At 39.5% G+C, this 24,471-nt stretch overlaps 1 protein-coding gene across 1 annotated transcript; it reads right to left on the reverse strand.

The window, feature by feature from the left end:
* Positions 1–485: 485 nt before the first annotated feature.
* SIRT1 (sirtuin 1) lies at positions 486–24,325 on the reverse strand. The gene is made up of 9 exons (XM_067299766.1): positions 23,848–24,325; positions 21,243–21,359; positions 19,588–19,829; positions 18,146–18,298; positions 14,814–14,961; positions 10,038–10,117; positions 5,521–5,707; positions 3,580–4,140; positions 486–2,574 (listed from the first exon to the last, which is right to left on the reverse strand). The coding sequence occupies exons 1-9, from the start codon at positions 24,323–24,325 to the stop codon at positions 2,255–2,257; spliced, it is 2,286 nt and encodes a 761-aa protein (XP_067155867.1). The 3' UTR covers positions 486–2,254.
* Between the last annotated feature and the right edge of the window lie 146 nt (positions 24,326–24,471).

Genomic DNA, 24,471 nt, shown 5'->3' on the forward strand with positions numbered 1-24,471 from the left:
GCTAGCAAACATGCCCTCATCCCCATCAGTCATTTGCCTTTTGATTAACTCCAGCTTGAGTGCCTAATTTTACGTATGCTATTTAAAGGGGGCAGGTGGCTCCCAGCTGCAGTGCTCGGGCCGGGGTGGGAGCAGCAAGAGCCCGGCATCGAGGAAGCTCGGGGCACGAAGACTGCCAGAAATGAACGTTACGGTTCAGTTAATGCTTCTAAGCTTAACAGGGTTTGGAAAGAAAGAAGCACTTTTCTGAAAGACAGAACTACGTTGTGGGTTAAAAGATCATTTTACTTAAAAGAAAGAGTGCAGATAGGGTCACTTGGACTTTTCTTAAGGGGCCAGTAGGAGTAGCAGATGGGGGGGGGAAATTTAGTATGTGATACCTGCAGTAAAATGCCTCACTTCATATTAGCTAGGCTATATCTTGACTTCTTAGGGCCTCTTTTGTTAAGTTAAGGTTTAAAATACAAATTGAGAGAAACCAGAAATCAAATGACAATTTTAATAGACTTTAGAACAGAGTGTACGAGTATAAAACACTGGTTTTGTATTTCAAAAGTTGCAGGAAGATAGCCAGTCATTTTAAACAGTCTTCTACAAAACATATGCCAGTAGATTACATAAAAGACACTATATACAATATAAAAGAGCAGAAAACAATCCTCACTGTAAAAATAATTTAAAACAAAGTATTTCAATTTAAAATATCTCCTATAGCACAAACTAATACATTGTGACATGCAAGTGAAAACTAAACATATTGCATTCTTTAGTGTAGCCAAATAAGAGCTGTATTAAATTTGGACCATGAGACAACATGCCAGCATTTTTAGATGAAGATAGAAGGCTGTTCTTAAATATTTAACTGTTGTATCTTACGTTCAAAGAACAGCTACTATACATCTTCCAAAATGTAATAAATATTAAAGCAAAGTATATGAATAATCTACATCTGTAGAGTTCATTTGGGCCGAGGTTGAAAAAGTGGTTTATAGAAAAATGCGGTTTCACTTACTACTGCGCAGTGCAATTTTACAAAATAGTTTCTAAAGGCTTGGAAACAATCTGCACTTGAAAATTTGCAATGTCCAGTTTTAAGGCAGCCTAGCACTTGAAGATACAATGTAGTAATTTCAGTAGCTGCTTTGCTAATACGCAGGGTGGAGCTAGCAGGTGGAAAATAAATTATTTTCCCAACCTGAGGCATGTCCTCAAAACAGTGTTCTCTCAGGTCAGGTTATTAATCTGCACTTCATCCACTTAACAGTGTAAGCAGAGGTTTCTGATAGCAGAGCTCGTTTCACCTGTTTCTTCACCTCAATAAGCACATAAGAGGAGGGTTTTTGCTCCCTCTTGTTCTCTGCTAGCAATGCTATTCTCAGCGCGGTCGAGCTTGCATGTTAGACCTTGGCAGTTTATCAAAAGCTATTTTTATGCAAGCTGCGCTATTTTTGTATACAACATGAAAAACTTCTACTGTAGGGGATCCATTTTGTTTAAATGCCAGTATTACAATAGCTAAGGAGCCAATGGCAACATTGCTTCGTGTCCACAGGAAGTATTAAACTCAGTAACTTGAGCATGAGGTGTTTTCACAGCACTTTCTGATCAGTCTCAAAAACATAGTAGGGTTTTTCAAGTGCTCACTGTCTTGTTTCCATTTTTAACTATCTACTCACATTTAAGTATGTCTCAAACATACAAAGTAACTGTTAAAGCAAAAATTAGCTGCCACAGTAGGTCTTACAAAATGCCAGTGTTTAATGACAGACTACGCAAGAATGAAAGGTTTAGCAGAAGCATAAGGTTTTAAATAAACCAAACTGTTACAAAGCAAGAGGTGTAAAAATACCATTCTTTGGTCTAAATTAGCTGTTCCCTTTATATTAGTTTAACATTCCAATGGCTTTTTCAAAAAACTGTTTAAAAATAATAAGCTGAAATTCATTAAGCAAAAATATGTATTATATACATGGATGCCTGATCAGACAGATGAACTTAAAAGTGAACATAGTGACAATTGTTTAGATAGTCTTAGTACCTTTAAAAAAAAAAAAAAGATGCGTTAGTGTTGAGTGCGCAGTAATAGAATTTTATTGAAAAAGGTAAAAAACTAAGCATGAAAATCTGTTTTAATTGTTTATAAACACTACATCCTTATGGTTCTGTTGCTCTAAATTCAGACGTAAACATTCATTCTGACATGCCAAAGCTCCTAATGCTGGTGGAAAGTTCCTGTAACCAGTCAGTGATTACTTTACAACTTGTTGCTTGTTGGATGATCAGTCCCTGTGGCTTCATTTATATAAGCTGATTCATCTGCTGCATCTTGTTCAACTCCGTCTTCCCCAAATCCAGGCTCCTCTTCCCTTTCTGGAGCATCCTCATCCTCTATGCCATTATAGAACTCCTCAATCTCGCTCTCCTCTTCCACATCTAAGCTCTGGCTACGACATGAGCCACTTTCACTACTACTACCGCAAGAGCTAGAAGATATGATATCATCTTCAGAATCTGAGTACACCTCAGCACCATGGAAAATGTAGCGATTTGGTGGTAAAAATAGATACTGAGTACCTGAAACAGAATTTTAAAAATGAATAAAAAGCTAAAGTGAATTATAGTCATACAAAATGTGGCAGACTTCTGGTTAGAAAGTATCTACATAGATGCATTTTCAAAAGTGATACTTAACTGACAAATCAAATTATATTAGAAACCCATTTCTTCCAGTGTATTATTAGCAATGGCACATACCATGTGCTTCACGGGAAAGCTAGGGATTTCCCTCTCTCCCACCTCCCTTTGCATAAAATAAAGCATTTCAACTTTGATCTTTAGCTACTTTTTTCATTGGTACATGTTGTATTCACAACTAGATTTCCATTATTTATAACACAGAATTGGAACCCACTGCATGGGGTATCAGACCAAGTTTAACGACAGCCTTTGTTTTAGAAAGTTGCAGTTTAATACCCAGTTATCCATCCTCACTTTTTTTGTGTGTGTGATAACTTATGTTCTATACATCAGTTAACAGACTGCACAGCTGAGGGTTTCCTTGCAAAGTCTGAGGTTTCCTTGCAAAGTCTGAGGTTTCCTTCAAAATGTGCCTGGTTCCAGTTGTAGGATTTGCTTTTTAACTGGTGTCGAGCCTTCGTCATTTGGTTCTACAAGGTGGCTGCCATACGGAATTATGGTCAAGTGTGAGCAGCTTCCTAAAACTTGAGGATCAAACTAATTTTTCTGAAAATGCTTTTGAAAATGTTAGGAACACCGATTTTTTGATACTTCGCTTCAACCTCCTAAACTTTGATCTTTTCAAGGAGTATGCAATCACTCATTATAAAGGCTATCACAAATTACAAAAAAATTCCTATTAGCTTCTCCAAAACAAATAAAAAACTTAGGTAGTGGTGAATTATACTGTTTCAGTAGACACTTGCCTAAACAGAAGTAACCATAAAAAAAACAACACACACACTGCTGCCCTCAAGGGCAACTTACCGATTGATTTAAAGTTGGTCTAGAATACACATCCAAATCAAAATACGCAACACACTGAAATGAGTTAACACTTACCATCCAGCCTTTTGCTGATCTGTTCTTTTGCAGATCTGTTTACCCAGCACTTCCTCAGTATTTCATTTTTTTCTCTATTTTCTCCATTGTTGGATCCATTTTCCTTCATTGGTTCAGAGTTCATTAATTCACTAGTAGTATTCTCGGGGTTCTCTGCGGATGTCTGCGTGTCCTGAAGCTTTTCCTCTGTGCAGATCCCTTTAGTTTCTGAGGCAGGATCGCAGTTTTCTACCTTGCATTCAGCTGGGTGATCTGAGGGCACCATGGAAGTGTCTGGTGGAGTCATTCTTTCTGGCGAACTAGAGTCTTCCGAAATGTTTAAAGGGGTAGGTGGTAACTCAGATGAGTGCATGTCAAGCTCTCTGTGTGTTCGCGGAGGCTTTTCTGTTATTTCAGAAAGCTTTACTGAGTTGTAGCAAAGTTTTGTATATTCGCTACCTAGCCTTTGACATAATTCATTAATAATAACATCACAGTCTCCAAGAAGCTCCACGTCGAAGTGTAGATGTGGCAAAGGTTCCCTATTAATTAAGATTTGAGGCACTTCATGGGGGATGGAACCTACGTACAGAAAAGATATTTGAAGAGAGCCACCTAAGTTTCACTTTTACGAGCAAATTATTTAGAAGGTTTAGTTTCTCAGAGTTGCTTTTATATATTCACTTGCAACACAACCAAAATAGATCAGGAATAAACTAAGCAAATCTCAAATCTACCAAAACCAGAACAGCAACTGCAGGTGCTATGCCTACTGGAGTCTACCTAGATTTCCCCCTGCCCCCGGTTTTTCCAATAAAAAGTGTTCCTCTTCTCTATCACTAGGAAATCTATGCACAGAAGTATCGACTGCTATCAGTAAGTTTTGTCAAGTGTTGAAAAGATTATTAAAAATAGTACTATAATCTTTTAGAGGAATTGCATGAATAGTGCATTCATTTCATGTACTTAAGTCCACATGAAGATTATATTGCTGGCAAATTACATCCCCTTAATTAGGTCAAAATGCTTGCAGGTACAGCCTATGCTGTAGAGGGTTGCTCAACCCACTTCTGACGCGTAGGGTTCCAAAACCCACCGGTTTGGTGACCGCGGATGCCTAACTAATGAAATCCAGTTCTAAGACAGGGATAGAGCAGGGGTTTGTGGGGTGGATCCTAACTTTCCAGTCCTCACACGTTTTCCATCAGCCTAAGCAGAAGGCTCTGCCTCCGGTAGAGCACAGAGCATGTTACTACGAACAGTACTGCTGCGGTTCTGTTCCCAGTTAGCAGCAGGTGCTAAGTGCCTGCCTTCTCAGGCTGAGCTTTGAACAGAATTTCCTTGGTACCAGCAAGTCTTGCAATCAGGAGGCAAATAAATCACTTGTGATGATATTTTCTGAAGGGCAATTTTTTTTTTATAATGTATGTTAGTACAGGTGTTTTTCCTTATCATTTTTAAAAGCTAAGGATACAAGATGGTCAGGTGCTATACAGTGCCCACTGCTCATTATTTAACATTAAATACCAACTTTAAAATAAGCTGTGGCTCAGAAACCTAATGTACTTAAACATTGCATCAAAAAACTAGATCTGAACTTCTAAAGTCAAATCCTTTCTAAACATTTCAAGTAACTCTGAGAATGTATTGCAAACATTGAGAGAAGTTAACTGGATCTTAAGACAAAGTCACTCAAGTTTCAGCAAAGTAATTTTTTAGATTATAGTTTCATTGAGATCTATACTCTGCCAGAGGTCTAGAAAAAGCACTCAATTTTCTGCTTTGTCCATTTTGCATCTCAGCTTTACATAGACAATTAGATTTCATCTTAGAAAATCAGATGACTAATCTAGTTTCTTCTCTGAACCAGGACAAAAGCATTTCTTAGACATCATCTCAACTGTGAATTTTAATTTTTGATCAATTTTTTAGAAGATAAAATTATCAGAGATAGTCACTTACTTGGAATCAATGCTACTGGTCTTACTTTCAGTGAAGACCCAATAACAATGAGGAGATCAACTTCATTTTTGTCATACTTCATGGCGCGATGGAACTGCTCAGGTAAGTTCTCTCCAAAGAACACAATGTCTGGTTTCATGATCGCAAGCGGTTCATCAGGTGGACATCTGGGACATCTAGGAACAACCTGCATTACAACAGTTCATATTACTGCTGTGGCTGCCTGCTGAAAATCTCAGGTTTTAGCAATTCACAATGACCGATTTTGGCAAAAGACAAAGAAGTTTGGATGGTATTTCCTCATTTTAGTCTTCTGTGGATGTACAGACAAGGGCTTATCTTATTCTGGCCTGCAGCAAATGCACAGAGAAATAAAATTAAAGCAAGAATAAAGAGGGAGTCCTTTTAAATCAAAAAGGAGAAACCACACAAACCTACAGCACAGTCCTTATCTGACAACCGGAAGTCCAATGTGTAATTGCCTTCTGATAGGAACATATTTAGTCTTTGTTCAATCAGAACAAAAAAGTAGATTTCACTGTCAGTTGCCATTACAGGGTTTCATATAAAACCCTTCCTAATTAAATAGCATGTTACAGAGCTTTACCTACCTGCTTTCTCCTCTCCCCCAAAAGGCTACGTGTAAGTTACATATATAAAGCACATGCCACTGTAGCAGCTGGCTAGCAAGCAGCACACAGAACAAGAACATGAGAAAGAATTTCTGTTTGGTCTCCATTTTAAACTTTCTCCATCCTCCAAAAACAGAGCAGAATCCTTGTTCGCTAAAAAAGCAGATGTACGTTTGTGAGGAAGCAGACTGTCTTTCCTCCTGAAGCCAGAAGGTTTTTCAATCTTTGGGATATCTTTCAACTCCTCCTTGTCTTAAGACTTATTCAGGAACAAGAAAAGCAAGAAGGTGAATAATGTGAGTATACACAGACAAGACTTAAATTATTACTGAGCGATTTTTCTTTCAAAATGGTTCAGGTCTTCTCAGCTGTAGTCTCAAAGTGTGACACCCCAGAATAAATCTAAGGAGCTCTCATTAAACACAGCTGCACTCCTATTGCAGTCATCATAAGTAAATTAGTGCTATGCAAAGGTGTAAAGAGAAGTATACTGTCTATTGTAATAGGAAAATACATGGAAACGGACATTTAAATGCATAACACCACCCTCTTGTACACAGTATACAAAAAAATACAGAACTTAGTTTAAATCAGAGAACCAATTTATGGATGTCTGCAGTAGGACACAAGACAATGCTTTCCATATGAGAAAGCATCAAAAGTAAAAGGCCTTTCTCTATAGTACTAATGCACCTCTCCCAAAATTCAAGTCCTTAAACAGAGAATCTCATCCTCCTTTGAAGAAATCCTTGTAGGAGGGATGCCCAAGAAGCAATATGGCAAAAGAACTAGAAAGCGATATGGAGAAAACCTTCCTGATATACCCAAGCTAAAGACTGTCTTGTAACCCCCCATAAAAGGGAAACTAACTAAAAAATTCCCCCAAAAGGGGCAGGATGACCTTGAGATTTTTCCTTGGCTCTTTAACGCTACATATTAGAAAGAAATAACACACAAACAACCAAAGCAGCTTTCCTGAAGCTTTCTACCGTGCTTTGTCTCTTCTGTTGATGTCAGTGATGCCTTTGCCTTACGGTTGGAGACTTAAGGAGGGATAGTCATTTGCTCTGTATTAGGAGGAAGATGAAATGAAGACCTCTAACTTTTGATCTAGTTTAAAGAGACCAGGTAGCAGTAGCTCTGTTTCCAGCATCTCCCACAGGAAGTCCAATGACTTGTGATTTAATGGATTTCTGTAGAACAACTGATGCCCCTATCCAACCAAATCATTTGAGTCACTGTAAAGGGCCCATAAATACATGTTTTCAACACTACACATCTTTCACTCACCAGCTTCTCTGCTAATCCTCAGAAAGGTCGTCAGTAAGGGGGAAGATCTATTCCAAGAGCTGAAATCGATACCAAGAAGTTAAGGCTAGTAATTGGCCACTCAATTGCCTAGGGTCCTCCTTCCCTCCAGAAGTAGCACTCCCCAAAACCCCACCGCCTCTGCTGATATATTTGTCTAATGAAAGAAAAGTGGAATTTCTCATTGACTGTTGATGTTACCAGTTTATCAGAGACAAGATAAGTAAAGATTTAGGGTTTAAGAATATCCAAAAACTGGGGCATATTTTCCATTGCTTAGGCCTTTTTCCCTAAATCTGAGACCCACCACCTCTCATTATTTCCTGAAGCTTCCCGAAATAGTCAGAAGCAAAGTAAAAAGATATTTTCCAGAAGTAACTGAAGAGAAAATTGTTTTCCTCAGAAGTTTGTTCTGTGTGATTTATAACTGCTGCTTCTTCTGATCCAGAAAGAAGGTTGTGTACAGCAAACTAGAGAAAGAACCAGGCACTTTATCTTGGAAGTGGCAGAAGAATGAAGAGCAGCAGCAAGAAATTGGCAATTTTCTATACAGATGATCTTATACAGTTCTCAGTCTGTAATATGTTGAAAGGACATTCCTGACAGTGAGATGCTAGCTAGTTACTTTCTCATGAAGCTCTTTTAGACTGAAAATTAAGACCGTCAGGGATGGACCAGAGCAAAGGAAAGGTATTTTTAAGGAAAACTGAGGACCCGGGGCCGTGTGCAACTCAACTTTCAAGCAGTGGAAGGGAGCAGAGAATAGAGACTGGACAATCTGTTGGACCTTAGGTCCCCAAACCATTTTTGTGGAGGCTGGTCCCTATTAGAGAACAAAGCTGTTGAAATGTACGGGCATTCGTTTAGTAAGTACAGACAGTTTCTTTTAAGGAACCCAGTTTTGTATTCTAGAGAGGTAACAGAAAACAAAAAACCTGAGCAGTACGTTGGGAAACGAGAGACTACAGAATAATAAGATAATAATGGCAATTACAACAATTTGTTCGGAGGCATAAAGGAAGAAGGATGTGTTTTATTTAAATAACTCTCCTCCTGTGCAAAGATATATTCAGCAATAACTATATTTATATTGCAGTATAAAAATCAAAAATTCAGTATTATGGCTCGGGCCTGTCCTAGAGAGATGCACCTTGTGTACTGTAAGATTACAGCTGAGAGACTGAGTGTAAAAAGCTTCTTCAATCTCCGTCTTGGGAATAAGCCCCCCCTCTGTTCTCATTCTTCAGAAACACCACTACAGGTTTTTCCTGGTCCCTTTCTCCTCCCCAGGCTTCTGCCACCGGCCACCAGCACAGAGCTTTGGCCTCACCTGACAAGGCTGCTGTTCTGCTGTGCTGAGCCCGGGGCTTCCTGGGGTTTTAGAAAGCCTGAGCAAACACTCACTTGTCACTGCTTTTCCTCGGCAGTTTGTGAGACCCAGAACTACTGATTGGATTTGAATGGGGAGAAAAAGGTAGTTAAAATACCTAAATGGTTAAGAGAAAGTCTCTGTTTCCTTGCACAATGGCAGAAGCTTGGTTCTAAGTATAAAAGTACAATGATTAGGAGGAAAAGGAGTTCTGACCACTAACAATCAAAACAGAAAACTACAAAATGCTTAGAGATGGCTGTTTTGGAGAAAAAAAAAAAAGAAGAAAAAAAAAACCAATTCATTTTGAGGTAAAGGAGCAGCAAACATGTATAAGATAAGCAGTATTTTAAAATAATAACAAAATAAAACATTTCAGACACTCAATACTTCCGTGTTACAAAGCATCGGTGAGATTGATGTTTTTTAAAGTTTTTACTCAAATACTTCTGAAAGGCTTTCATCAAGTTCTATTTCAAATTTAACACTTGAAAGATTTAGATCTCATCATGTTTCTCATTTAAAACAGTTCCTCTCTATTTGTATAAACAAGCTGATCTTCTTGATCAGAGAGTCATCATTGCTGCCCTTTCTAAAGAAAGGGAAGAGGAGCAAAGAGGGTCCACCCAAACCAAAGGTTATTTTACTCCGTCAGAGCGAAACTGGAGTAAAAATAGTAGGTTTGGCCCTTGAGCACTTCACACACAAGCAGGGAGTCCAGAATACAGAATAGTTCAGAAGTCCTAGGAGATGCAGTTCACGTATCGTTTGATCTCCTCCTTACTCAACAGGAGCTGCTCTATAGTTAGCAATTTTTCCATGCATCAGCTACTATTTAAACAAATTTTTACTGTAGATAAAGGCTCAAAGAGCAACCGATGTTATAAATGGCTTGAGAACGTTTTCTCAGTATGACTGATTTCAGACTAATATGTTAGGTATAAATCCAACTTTCTACTTACCATCTTAACCTCTACTTTTCTCAGAGGTGGGTTTTGTTCCATTTTATTCCTGTTACCTAATTTTTTTTGCAGTATAGTATTTGAGCATACTTTTAACTACTAGAGGAAATGCTAAAATATGGATAGGCACTTAGGAAATATATACAAAAACATATAGCCTTTTAAAAATAAATAGAGATCTTTTAAGCAATATAGGATTTAACAGTTCCTATTAGAAAGCTGCAGTGAGTTAAAGTAAATTTTTACCTGATTGAAAATATCTCCTCGAACAACTTCACAATCAACTTTGTATTTACAGATCAGGCAGGAAGCTGTTGCAAAGGAACCTGATGGGAAAAACCCGTAAGATAGAAATGAGGATTTTCAGTAGTTCAGGTTTGCTCTCTTTGGCAAAGATGTTGTAATGCAAAGAGTGTTATACTGCAGCGCTAAAAAAATAAATAAAACCCAAAGTAAAATTAAAGGAAGATTCTTGTAGTACTAAACATAATTCCTCTAGATGTTAGCAGAAACCTTGTTTTAGAGGCAGGATATATCATGTGCATAACAACACAAATTATATTTTGTGTCCTCTTGTGCCCCCAGCCAGTCAAAGCATATACAAGGAGGGGAAAACAGAACTTTCCCTTTCCTCGTTACACAATTAACAGTAGCGCTGACGGTTCTGCAAACGGCAGCAGCAGGACACGAACCCACACAAATCTCAAGAAACTATAGTTATCAAAGGGCAAAATAACTTCAAGGAAATGCATTAGTAAAGACTTCACTCTGTGCAACTAAATAGCAGTACTGTTCCTTTCACCAGAACTGAGACGTTACAGCTATACTGGTCAACCTGAACACTGCTGTAAACCTGGTATCCAGCTTTTATCATTTGGCAAGACCGTGTAAAACTGGTTGCTCCACCCAGACACCTCGCAGCTCCCGCTGGCCTGGTGCGAAGCCGCTGAAGGCGATGCTTTTGCCTGGTGGAGCGCTGGCGTCCCTGTCAGTCTAAGGGGAAAGCTCATCAGCTGCCTAAGGCCCGCACGAACCTAAACAGCGTAAAGTCATCATGGTAAGCTAGACTGGCCTTTCGGTGCACATGTCTGTGAGGGAAAACAGCCTGCAAGGCCTTGTACCTGTGGAAGGAATAACTCTGGAGGCTGACAGAATGCTTAAGAATAAAGTGACAAATTGACAGATTTTTCTTCCAGCCATGAGCAAGGCTTAAAAAACTCCTTGAACCTGCGCATGAGTGTGCTGGTCATATAGTAAAAGCGTGGAGCTCTCTTCAGTGATATGAGGGCAACAAAAAGCCATGCTTTCTCCCCGTGACTGAGTAATGCACAAGGGGCTACAGGAGTCTCTCTTCAAAAGGGGACTTGTAGAAAAGTAACCATTAAGACTTTGAAAGCATCAAGCCTTTGCAGAAGCTAGGAACAGCTAAAAACATCCGGTACCAGAACTTTAACTGGAGTATTAAGCTGCCCAAACCAAAGATCTTTTCTGCTCAATATGTCCTATGCACAGCAGCCAACCAACACTTACACCGTTAGATGAAAAGATTCTGGGACTAAGTACAATATCAAAACATGCTTTGGGGATATTGTATCTGGGTAAGACAAAGATGTAGTGAAAGCCACAGAAAAGCTTGGAGCAGATCACTTCTGGATGACTGGCAGTTCAGCTCTGCTAATCACTGCTGACGTCAGGAAGCGTACAGCTTCTGGCACGCTGGCTCAGCGGTGTGATTCCCAGAACTTGAGGGCTTCTAAAAACTGAAGGAAGTACGATGATGATGATTTGCTCATTATAACTTATTGACAGTAATAATTTACTCCTCTATGCAGTGCCTGAGGAACATTTCTGTCGGGCTAGTCAGACCTGACCCTGTCTGAGGCATCTGCTGCAACCTACTTGCAATTCTTTATTACATCTATGAATTGTTTTCCCACCGTCAAAAGAACTTGAGCAAGAAGTTACGCTGCCCCATGCACAGCTCACATGTAACCAGCAGGCCACTGCTCCCGATCATTCAGCTGCAGCAGTGACAAGGCGCATGATCTAATTTCAGACATGGCAGCTGAATGCAAAAGCCATTTTAAATTCACAGAATGCATCCAAGATGCAGCAGTTTTCATACTAGCAACTTCACTGCAGTTTTGGAGTGTGAAGTGGGTTCAAAGGTTCATATATAAACTCCCCAAAACACTACAAGGTTTTGTGTCATTTGGCACATTCTTGATTAGCTTCGCACTGTCAGTTAGACAAAAAAAGGCAGATCAGAGCAGGAACGCATGTAGAAGTATGAACTCTTAAATAATAGTGTTTCAGTTTCTCTTTAGCCACTAGCATTAGTCACTAGCGTTTGCTAAACAGCAGCGTAACTAGGTCAGATAAAGCTTGATATGCTCTAAACAATCTTTGCTAATTTCCAAAGGCCTCAAAATTTCAAGCTCCATTAGGATTTTAAAGAGAATCTCTTTTTAATTTAAAATCAACTGATACAGGACATACACTAGAGCTGGTCTGAAACCTAGCTACTGTAGCTGCGCAACTGAACTAATGGGAAGCTTGAACGTGGGAGTGACGTGCAAGAACACAACCATGTAAAAAGCTCATGGCAAATACCTGCTAGGGGAAGATGGCCAAAAGAAAACACACGATACAGTAAGTACGTATGAACACCAGCACTGGATTTGGATTACTCAACAGGTTGGATGCTATTGTGCGCTCTTTGGTCACCACTACAGAACATCATGCTTGCTCTGAATTAAAAAAAAAAAATTAAGCGAGAAATCCAGCACCGAGTTAAGCTCTGTAGTAAGGAAGCCCAGCGAGCTTGGTCCCTAGAAAAGGTGGTATTAGACAGACTAACAGCCACTTGCGGCTGTTGAATAAGCAGCCACCTTGGTGTGCCAGTATCAGACTGGCCTCCCTGAACGGACAGAGGCAGACTCTGAAAACAGGGCATCACTTTATCCAGCAGCAGGTAGTAGGGAATTCTACAGAAACAGACTATGCATCAGCGACTACTATTCATACCCCAGTGTCAAATACACCCAGGAAAGCCACTGCAGAGATGAACCTCTCTCTGAACAGCAGACTGACTTTCTCAGACCTCGTGGAAGCTAGTTCACGGTTGCCGACTTGAGAGCCAGGGTTACTGCTGCTGACCTAGAGGTCATCTTCAGCTCCGGTACTAAGGCTGACACCAGTATTGGGTCAGCTCTTTTCAAGGTGGCAACGCGGCTTGCAAGCAATTGATCTGTAAGGAAGGTGCTTAGTGATCTGGACATGCAGTACATGCTTAAGTGCCATGACTGTACTGCACAGACTGTAAGTGACTTGCAAATTCCTGCTGGGACTGACAGACTCTCGCTGAGCAGAAAGATGTAGATGAAATAATTTCTTTAGCACTCAGACTCTTCTGAGAGATTACACGGGAAGTTACTTCTTTAAAGTGCTAAGAAGGATATGTTTCTTACAGTTTTGTAAAAAGACAGGGCTACTTTTAGGAAAGCCAACTAGTGAAGTACTCTTGGTAACAGAATCTAAAGTAGTGCCAGGAGGTACCTTGTGCTGAAGGTGGACCTTTTTCAAAGATCAGGATTACTATGAATGGTAGCAACTTCACTAGCAGGTCTGTTGCAGGCAGAACCGATTCCTCCTTCCCTTTAAGGGTCAGTGTTACAACGGTTTGAAACGCCTACCCTCCGACACTTTGTTCCCTCTGCCCTGCTGGGAGGACGAACTCGCTAGAACAGCCCTCTATATTCTTAACTTGCGAGCAGGGGTTACTGCTGTTAACCTGGAGAGCACCTTCCGTTCCAGTATCAGTGCTGACGCCAGTATTGTGTCAGGTCTTATAAACATGCCAGCGCTGCTTTAAGGAATTTGTTTGCCAAGTCTACTAAGTGATCCAGATGTCCACTTTAAGAACTCATTTCCTTAAAAATAGAGCCTCAGCCATGTAGTTGAGAGTTACCAGTTTCTGGAAATGAAAAGCATATCAAGCAACTGCTCGAATAAGAGATTCCACTGAATTTTGATATCATAATTACAGAACTCCGTATGATGCTGAAGGTGCTACAAGATAATGTTCAATTCAACAGCTGATTACTCCACAATATTTTATATATGAGATAAGAAGCAACTGAAGTGTCACAGCATATTAGGATTTCAGCGGAATATATTCTAATATATTTTAAATAAATAAACAGATAACAGCTAAAATTATTTCATTGACAGACAGCAAGAGGGAACTCTGAAAAGATTTTAACTTCCACACACTTTATGATCTCATACAAGAATATAAAGAAGCACCAAGTAAATTTAAAAAAATAGTTATGGTCTGAGCTTGTGTAAACAGGGCATGGATCTTCACTGATGCACAAAGACCACCATTTACCAACCATCATTTCTGAAAGAATTATTTCCCCTTGCAACATTTCTGCTCTAAATATTTAAACTATTTAAAAAAAAACGAGAGGTTGCATTTTCAAACTATAAAGCACACAGTTCTGTGAGCAAAATTTAGGTACATGAATATGCACATCTTGGTCTAGTCCATACTTATGTAAATGCTAGTGTTCCCACTGACTTGAGCGCACAAGTTGACATTCATTCTCCTGTTGAATTTGAGAAAAAAGCATGATTGAACATACTGAGAAATATTTTAAAAGGAACTCTAAACTTTGCTGAAACTGTAATGGAAAGTTCAAATTAAGGAAAGTTTTATGCATTTCATGAAATAATGCAATATAAAGGAGCACTGGCTACAAACAAGAAATCAGGTCTTATTGGATATGTCTGAAGAAAATGTTTCTCAACCTCAATTTCTGTAATCTTTTTTCTCTTGTTATCCTAGTTCTCATAATTTTATCTTATATACTAAACAGTCAACATTTTAAAGGCAGAATATTCATTTCTGAGAGATGCAAAATATTCTATTTGGAGAGATAAAAATATGTCACATGGACCACTAAACATCATTTCTACACAAAAAATTAAGGAAAGTGAAACTTCAAGATTACTAACCGTGACACTGAATTATCCTTTGGATTCCTGCAACTTGTTCCAGTGTGTCTATGTTTTGCGTATAATTGCGAAGTAGTTTTCCTTCTTTGTCCATCAAAGCTATGAACTTGTGACAGAGAGATGGTTGGAATTGTCCTGGATATATTTCCTACAGAATTCAGAAGTACATTAGAAATTATAAATGAGCACTGAATATGTTTGTTCTGACTGCAGCAATTCATATAAAGCTGAATAGTATAAATAGTGGCCACGTGTGCAGTTACTATAGTCATTCCCTTCTCATTTTGCCATTCTCTCAGATACAACCCTTCTTTCAACAGCTGAGCTTCTCACCCTTTCAGGATTAATTGCTCCAAGCAGAAGTTTGTATTTTGTTCTTTATGCAGCAAAAAAGCAAGGCTTGGGTCTTTTTCGTTTTTGAGAGTTATGAAATAGGAAATTTATTTTTATTTTTTCTAAGTGTCAAATAATCTTAGTATTTCCCATTAGAAACACATCTGCTTTAACTGCAGTCAGCCAAAATTTTCATGAGGAATTTGGATTTCAGTCCTTTATTTGGGTTCAGCGATATTAGCATCCATTCCTAGAAAATGAAAGCTCAGAAAGCAGAACTACATATTGGATATAAAGGGTAAGGCAGGTGATACTCAGACCAACTTTGTCGATGTACTCAGTTACTGCAGTCACCAAGTTAAAAACACACGGCTTAGCAGAGCGATTCCGTTGTGCCTGACGGACACTTAGCCTTTCCATTAGATCATGGGAGAGGAGGGAGGGATTTCTAAGGAACACATGGGAAGGAAATGTAGGTACTTTTATGGAATGATTTAATGTCTGCTCACAGGGAGCAAGGAGCGAGCCAAAAGGAAAAATTAAATGTGGGCACCCAAGTGAAAGCTTCACGGTAGGAGCCCCTGACCGAGCTGATCACCCGCCGTGGTACCCCCCGTTGCTGTGTGACGAAGACGACATCAGCAGCAGCAATCTGTTGCCCAGGAACACTTATTTAGAGGAGAACCCCGAATTCCAGACCCTCTGCTCTCCAATTGCTTCTCATTACTGAGCAACAACTGGGCTAGAGTCTCACCTGGCAAAGTTCGTCTTTTCTTCTTTTTTTAAAGCAGAAAAAGCACAAGATTTACTAGCTAAAATAAAGCTAGCAATAAGGATGCTGCTTCCCACTTTCACCAGTAGATACTTTGAACTGAACCAAAAGTTCTAGTATACCAATGAACTTAGTTTGATTAATCCTTGCGATGGCTCTGCCTTCAGCTACCATATAGCTTAATCATTAACAAAATAAGACTTTTTGAAATTATTTGTTTTTCCCCCCCACATATTTCAAGTTACTCATAATTCTGAGGCTATAATAGGTCTATAGATTTAAACTGCAGCAGTGATCACGCTTGGTTATATCACCTAGTTTACGACAGGGCTATGATACAATTACTGGGAGATATTTATGTCATCCTAAGAGCTGGCATGTCTTAGTTTGTGAAGAAGTATGACATGCTCTGCCACCAATAACCTTACAAATAAATGGGAAAGGGAAATTGTGAGAAACTAAGAAGAAAGGAGAGAAGTGTAAAAAGATAAAAAAGATAGACAGACACTGGAAAAAGTGGAAGCAAGCAGCCATACAGAGGAACCAGGGAAGCATGAACTAAGATGAGTTTACAGCATTAATGCAGAGAAAAGTAAAATTGGATAGAGAACAGATAGAGATGTGTGTACATGTAGAAATAAAGGGTGGGCCTCTTGGTGTCAATATATGAAAAAAAAGGAGAAAACTTGAGGCAAACATGATGGCTATTGGAAAATACATTAAAAAAAAAGGCAAAACCCAAGCACATTAGCTATACTTTAAAAGGTGTGTATTAAAGAGAGAAACTTAGCTTTGAGTCTGAGTGAGCTAGCTGGGTAAAGTAGCCATTGTTCAGAAAGGGTAAATAGCTTTTAGAGTTGACATTGTGTTTCAGGTTTTTGTTTTTGTTTTAAATAAGACATCCTACTTGCCACAAATTTGAAAACTTGTTTGGTCATTCTTTGCTCCTAAAAATTAAAGCAACTTAAGATTCCATGGATTAAGAAATTAATTTTCTAGCTGAACTGAATGATAGGAAAGGGAAGAAGTGAGAGAAATTATTTTAGTAATAAAATATTAGCTACACTGGATTCAGACTATTCTGATAAAACCTGAGTATAGACAGGCTCCTAGTAGTTGTATTTTCTTTAGATGTTAAAAAAAAACAAGAAACTGACTACACTAAAAAGCATCAAAATATGTTAATATCTGGATAGGAGGCAGAATACATTGATTTTTCTTTTCCCATCTTTGGATCAATATTAGAACAGTAGTATGAATTGTGAGCAAAGGGAAGAAACAGTGAGCACAACACTTTTAGTCATGATAGCTTTTCACAAGTCCTTACTGTTCCTGTAGTGATTCTCATAATATTTTGGTTTTATAGGTTGTCCTGAGGAAATTCCAGATTAAATACAATTACTTTTTGTTTCTGCATATGTGAATTCCTTCCTGTCTCTGAGATGCACTCTCCCCTTTTTAATTAAACCATTCAATCTCACTAACACCTTTCTAAAAACTGCTGCATTCTCTCTTTTAAGAGGTGAAAACAGTCTCTATAAAAAGGCTTTAATTCTCCAAGTCATACTGATTCTTGTGAGAGCTATATAAAAACCTGAAACAGGAACAAAATTCTTAGTGTTTAAAAGTGTTTTCTTCTACTTGCCTGTAAATACAGTGTTCAAGTGTGAATGTATTGTATGATGTTAAACAGTATGCCACAGCACGTCAAATCTGAATGTGGCTTTCAACATTATTTATGTGCTGGCAAGAAGTTCCTCACATTCCTATTCCTTCATTTTCAGAGAAGAATTTAACACCAACTAAGAATATTGAGGTTAGATCAAATAATTACATTACAACAGTTTCTATTTACCCTCCCTGAAATTAGAGACACGAACTAGAATGGTTGTATATAATAACCTTATAATAGGAATAGTTAAAATAAGCTGAAGATAAAATGTTGCTGAATATTTCTAGTAAGGCTAATATGTGGCTGCATACAATGATTTAAGTAACACTGAGGATATAAAGTTGATATATTGCGAAGATTCTACAAGGAGAAAGTCATTATGACACTGAAAGAGTCCTCTCATTAAATTCAATACATTAACATATTTTCCATCTAGTTTATATAAAAAAAGACAAAGATGTCTTTTATAAACAAATATAAAACTATTCTGTTAATGTATCTTCTTATTATTATTTATCTTTACTGTCCAAGATGAGAACAGTTGGAAAACCGTACCTTTGCAAACTTAAAAAATGGCCTGGGATCCTTTCTGAAGTATTCTATATCAAACATTGCTTGAGGATCTGGAAGGTCTGGAAAGTCTACAGCAAGGCGTGCATAGATGCCATCTCTTGATCTAAAGTCAGGTATTCCACAAGACACAGAAACCTGAAATATATTTTTGCAATCTTAAATAAGCAGAACTATACATATTTGGCTATAAAGAGTTGCTACAATACAACATATTTGTGAAACCACACTTCTGTGTAATAACATATGTTAAGAACAAAACCAGTCTGAGTTATCCATATTTATTTTTCTGTTTTGGGGGGGGGTTTTTGGATCAATTTCCAAATAACAAGCAGGTGAAACAGTCTGACAACCCAAGCAAAAAAACCTTAGTACAATCCATAAAAGCAGTAACAGGACACCAAAACTAACTTTTAGTACTGAAAGTTTTGTAACAAGTACACAAAGATTTAAAATAGTGTTGCATTAAATTTGAATTAGAAAGTGTTCACTGATTCACTGATCTACTAACTTAGCATTGCACAAAGTGGCTGGTATTTTATATGCTGATGCAGTAACAGAATAGATTCTTACTTTTGATGAATAAAACCCTTTTGATCAACAAACTAAGCTAAGCATTGTAGTGTTTGATAAGACTGTAATTTATTGTCCCAAACTATTCAAAAATACTATGAGAAGAGGAGGAGAAACAGGTGTATGATAGCGATTATAGAGTGAGCAAGATTGGGTAATAGAAGTAGCAGTGCTTTTCTGACAAACTGGTCTGATTTGGATTATTCACCTTTTCTGAATAACGTCACACTCTCCATATATGACTGACTGACTTTTGTACTGTGATCAGGTTCATAGATATAAAGCTGCAAATGTACAACTGTCCACAAATTTGGTTTAGTAAAACGGTGAGTAATCTTACTACCACAGTAAAGCAGCACAACTTAAAAGCAGAATTCAGTCTACTGGAAATCTAATCAAAGTCTTGTTATCCTTTTTCTTTTGAGTCCTATTCTTCTACTCCTCCTAGTCCAGTCAGGCTATTGTAAGAGATTCACTGAGATTTCATTAAAAAACATTACCTTTGTTTCAGAAGAAAAAAGACTAGGATAGAAATGTTCTGAAATGGGTAAATATGATTTTATTCCATAATTATTTTGCATGAATACTAGACAAGTTATGAAGCAATTGTTTAAGGTTTAAATGTTTAAGAATATTTTCTTAAAAGGAGAGGGATGGTGTCATTTCCAGTTTTAAATTCCAGTCTTGCAGTGTGCATGGTTCTAGTGGACAGCTCTACCTCCTCTTCTCATCTAATGCCAGTTATTTGATCACGAACATTCCTGGAGTCAGATCATCTGCATGCTGTAAAGCACGGGATAAGAATTTAACCAACTATCTATATACTCTCACACTGTCATTGTGGCAATACGTACCCCTGCTCCAGTCAAGACCATTATTTTTTTGCATTCTTGTAAAAGTTTCACAGCATCATCAATAGTATTAATATCTTTTCGTTTTTTTCTTTTTGGTGGTTCAGACAGAATGTTTATAACAATTTGCCACAGCGTCATGTCATCCAGTTCAGGTGGAGGGATTGTTTCTGGTAGCAGGTCTCTCAGAATTGTCCGTGGGTCTGTACCTAACATGAGATGCTGCTGAACAAAAGTGTAGGGACCTAACAAAGAAAATTAAAAAAATTTATATATAATTATTTGAAATCAACATTCAAGTATTTCAGGTGATTATGCTCACTATTCCATTTATTAATGCTCGCTACTTCATCTTATTAATCCAGTGTAATGGCTTGTTTTATCAAAAACCATGCATGTCTTACTCTAAATTCTGAGCTGGGATTTTTTTTTTTTTTTTGAATTATTTTATGTTAACCCATGATCATTTCTTAGAAAGTTTGTCAAGGTAAAATCGCAGTTTGCCAGATGCTTGGAGACTCTTAAAAGATCACACATTAAGAAACATGATTTTCACAACGTGTCTCCATCTTATTACTCCATTCTTTGTATTTTTCCAATATTTTGTAGGATATATACAGAAATAAGTTGAAGAGACAACATACATACACATACCTTTTAGTCATATTATAAAACACCACTCTAAATAGACAAATAGGGCCCACCAACATCTGGATTTTTTGTTGTTCTTAGGATTATCTACCCCTAACAATTCCCGGCATGACTTCCTAAAGCTATCAAATCAATCTTTCCAAAAGACCTCAAAATAGAGTGGTAGAAGGAAAAAAGGTAAGCCTTAAGAAACTAAACTGACAAACAAGACCCAAATAGCTATCACTAAGGCTAATTACAATACACATAAAGAAAACAAACATCACATATATTTACCCTAAAGGTACCAGCAGTGATTCCATAATGAGGGATCAGCAACATATGTTCAAGTGAAAATACTGTGCAAGATATTTTCTTGCTGCTATTCTTATCAATACTGACAAAGTGACATTGTGGTACTATCATGCCTGTGTAGGACACAAGACCTCAAGCTCCAACCCGAGGAGGACCTGGAAGCCCCTTCCCCACAAAAGCCACCAGTCACCTCATCAGCACTTGTCTCACCTCTGTGCAAGGCAAAACCTGCTATTTTCTACTGAGTTCCTAACTGCCATGCCTAACTTTAAATATGTAATAGATAGGCCAACTAACAATTCCCAAACTGATATAACCCCTAGGACAGTAAGGCCTATGGATTGATTTGGCTAAAATCACATAAGAATCAGCTCCTTGTTCCTTCAAGTATGAATAATGCTAAGTAATAGGTTAGAAATATGCCATAAGTCTGTTCAATTTAGTGAGTTTGTATACTTTTAATATAGATCAGGGCAGGATTTCTACACAAAAAAAACTATTCATAATTTTAATGAAAATACAGTAAATTTAAAGAGATACCTTTTTAATTGCCTTAAACATCACACAGAATACCATCAACAATTCTAAGCTGCTGAAAAAATAGTAATTGAAAGTCTTTTGGAACAGCAAAATAAATCATTTGAAGACCGGGAAGAATTAAATAACTGTTCAAAAGTAACAGAAGCTGTAAGAACATTATATAAAGTTTCTACCTATACGTGGTCTTGGAGTCCAATCACTAGAACTTGCATGTGAGGCTCTGTCATCTTCATCACTATCACAGGAATGAAAACCATTGGCTATGATTTCATCACTAAAAAGGAAGTTATCTGCAAGACAGAACAACAGTGACATTTTACAACACTTGAGCAAAATGGCACAGTTCATATATACGGCACAGATATATATTTAAATACATCACAAAACCTAAAATGGTATGCTTTTAAAGTTGACTTGCAACGAATTACAAAGAGTATGACAGGTATTTTTGCTATTTAAAGACAAAATTTTTCTATCCTACATTTACTTTTTTTGTTTTGTTTTTTAAGTTTGTAGATATCATTCCAAGACTTCATTAGAATTACTGCAGGATTTATTATGTTAATTCTGGCCTTTGGTGTGCTGGATGTTGACCTTAGTGACTTTTCATTCTATGAAGTGCTAGGCACTGTGTTATTTTGTATCTTTAAAATAACTCCAAACGTTTGAAAATTGTGATTCCTTTCTCCTCTCTCTCTGAAATTGAATACTGTTAAATTTATGCGCTACCATTTATAGATCAATCTTCGACTAGGTTTTAAGAGCACAACACTAAAAAAAACACAAATACACAGTCAGATACAACTGAGTTACAGAAATTTGTTAGGTTGTTATCCGTCAGCTGAGCTGCAATAGGTGACCACATTTTCTGTCATAATTGAAACAGGATAAGAGGATGTACACTGTGTACACGCTTTTAGCCCATTTCAGTTATGACAGAAAATATGCTGTCTTGAACCATCTGCATGAAACTTAACTCATCCATTCTACCTTGCAGCAGGGTTTGGTTAAGAGTAGCCCATAGTTACTTGGGCTCAGCCCGTGGCCTTAAGCCAGAGTAACTCAGTCTAACTTGATCGTGTGTCTAGATTAAGGAGTCCAGAGAGGAAAGGGGTACTTGTTTTACAACACGCATTAAGCTTACTGATGTAACATTTAGAGGGAAACACAAATTTCAACCTCAGCAGCTTATCAGAATATAAGCTACTAAGACTTTTATTTTGTTCTTTTTATTTGTTAGAAATAGGCACAGCAACCATAGCTTAATTTATTGAAAAATCCAAGATTATAAACAAATGAGACAAGTTTCAGTCATGCTCTCCAAAGCAAAGAATCTTTATAGCAGTTTTCAACCTTTCGTTGAATAAAGACTCATAATATTTTAGCTAGGTTACTTCACTTCATTCTTAAATAAAGAGCAGTGCAGAACATCAGCATTTTTATTCAGAGATTGTGTTGTCATATTCTTTGCCTTTTCCTCATTTGCAATAATACTTTATTCTGACTAGAATGGAAAAAAGCAGAGGACAGAACTTCACTTTTTACACTCGCTGTTTTGTTCTGCAATTACTATTCCTTATTATTAATCTACATATTTACAGCAGTTTTTCATTCCATCTCATTATGGATGAAGTTAGTGACTCTATTATGAAGAAAAAAAGTTATGAAGAAAAAGTGATTAGTACACATCAGTAAATGTGAAGTGTTAGTTTTAACAGAACTACCTTTATGTCTTCTACGCAAAGAATCAAAGCCTACATTATTAAAGATTCAAATCACATAAAGGTCACCAATTATCTCGTATTTATGAAACACTGTGATAAACAGGCTAAAGCAACTGTTTAAATTGTAACACTCCCTGCCTAGTTATTTGATTCCTCAAGGGAATAAAGGTGATTCTTGCCAGAAGCAAGCCATACAAAGCAGAACATGCCCCAGGATTTGAGTAACTTGAGCAAGAAGGCTTCATGCAAGGCATTTATAAGAGATCATTAGTTCAACTCGTCTGCTGTTCCAATGAAGTTTTTGAGTAACAGGGCTGTTCCACGTACAGCGTACAGCTCCTGCTCCCTTCTGCGCAGCTTCGGCACCAGCACAAACCGTCTGCACAGCTTTACTCGGCAGTTACAGGAAAAACACCTTTAACTGCATGTAAAGACCTTACTGGCAGAACGCAATGCCTTTCACCATTTCAGAAGTCTCTCCCAAGCACTACCTTTAAAAAAATTTCGGTAACGCAATGCAAAGTACGTTTGTACAGACACTGCCTGCACAGCATGCCTCAAGCATGTACTTCTAGAGGCTGACAGTCCGGGTGTGCGCTCCGGTCACTGACACCTCAAACAGGGCTGCAACTGGAATTTATCGCAACAGCAGGTCAAGGCAGCTGCTCGCTCCTGTGCTTTTTTACGAAAGCTTCCAAGAAGCATCAAAACAAACAATTACCGCAGCAGCAACTGCGAGGAGGAAAGGGGGCTTACGATTTTTCGTTTTTAGCAACTTTTTGCTGCCAGCAGCACAGCAAAAAAAAAAAAAAATTAAAACAAACGTTTTGGGAACGGAGGGCCGAGGCAGTCTCCCCCACGCAGCCGGCACGCGAGGCGGGCGGTGCAGCAACGCCGCGCGCACCAACGCGCTCGGGCCGCGACCGCGGCGACGGCGGAGGTGCGGCGGGCGCCGCCACCCTCCCCCCCCCCAGCGCCCCGGTTCACCCCCCCCCCACCGGGCCACCCCCCCCTCCCCTCCCCTCCCCGCCCCCCGCCGCGGCCGGGTGCTCACCGGGCTGCGGGGCCGGCGCGGCGGCCGCCCCGTTTGAACACTGCGCCCGGCGGCAGCCAATGGCCGCAGCCGCCGCCGCCGCCTCCGCGCCGGGCGCCGCCTCCGCCCCCTCCCCCCGGCCCCGCGGCCGCGGCTGCGGAGGCGGCTCCGCCAGGGGCAGGCCCCGCGGCCCGGCCCTATTGTCCGCGCCGCTCCGGCCCGCCGCCGCCGCCGCCGCTCCGTCGTCGTCGGCCTCCTCCTCCTCCTCGCCGGTCACCGCCGCCGCCGCCGCGCCCGGCGGCTCCGCGGCCACAGCGGCGGCGGCGGCGGGCGCCGGCCCCGCGCCCCGCTCCGGTCGTTGGGCGGGCGCCGCGCCCCGCCCGCCGCCGCCGTCCTCCGAGTCGAGCCGCTGGCGCTTCGGTGCCGGCTCGGCGCTCCCGGCCGCGCCGCCGGGGCCGCCGTCGCGGGGCTGGAGGAGCGGAGTCTCCCCGTCCGCCATCTTGGAGTAGCAACCGCCGCCCCCCTCCCGCCCGGCGCAGCGCGCAGCAGCGCCTCCGCCACGGCCCCCTCCCCCACCCCCAGGGAGCGATTTAAACGCGGCACGTGACCGCGCCACCGCCCACGCGGGCACCCGCCCCGCAGCGC

This window comes from Apteryx mantelli, chromosome 7 (assembly GCF_036417845.1).
Source record: "Apteryx mantelli isolate bAptMan1 chromosome 7, bAptMan1.hap1, whole genome shotgun sequence".
Taxonomy (NCBI): Eukaryota; Metazoa; Chordata; class Aves; order Apterygiformes; family Apterygidae; genus Apteryx; species Apteryx mantelli.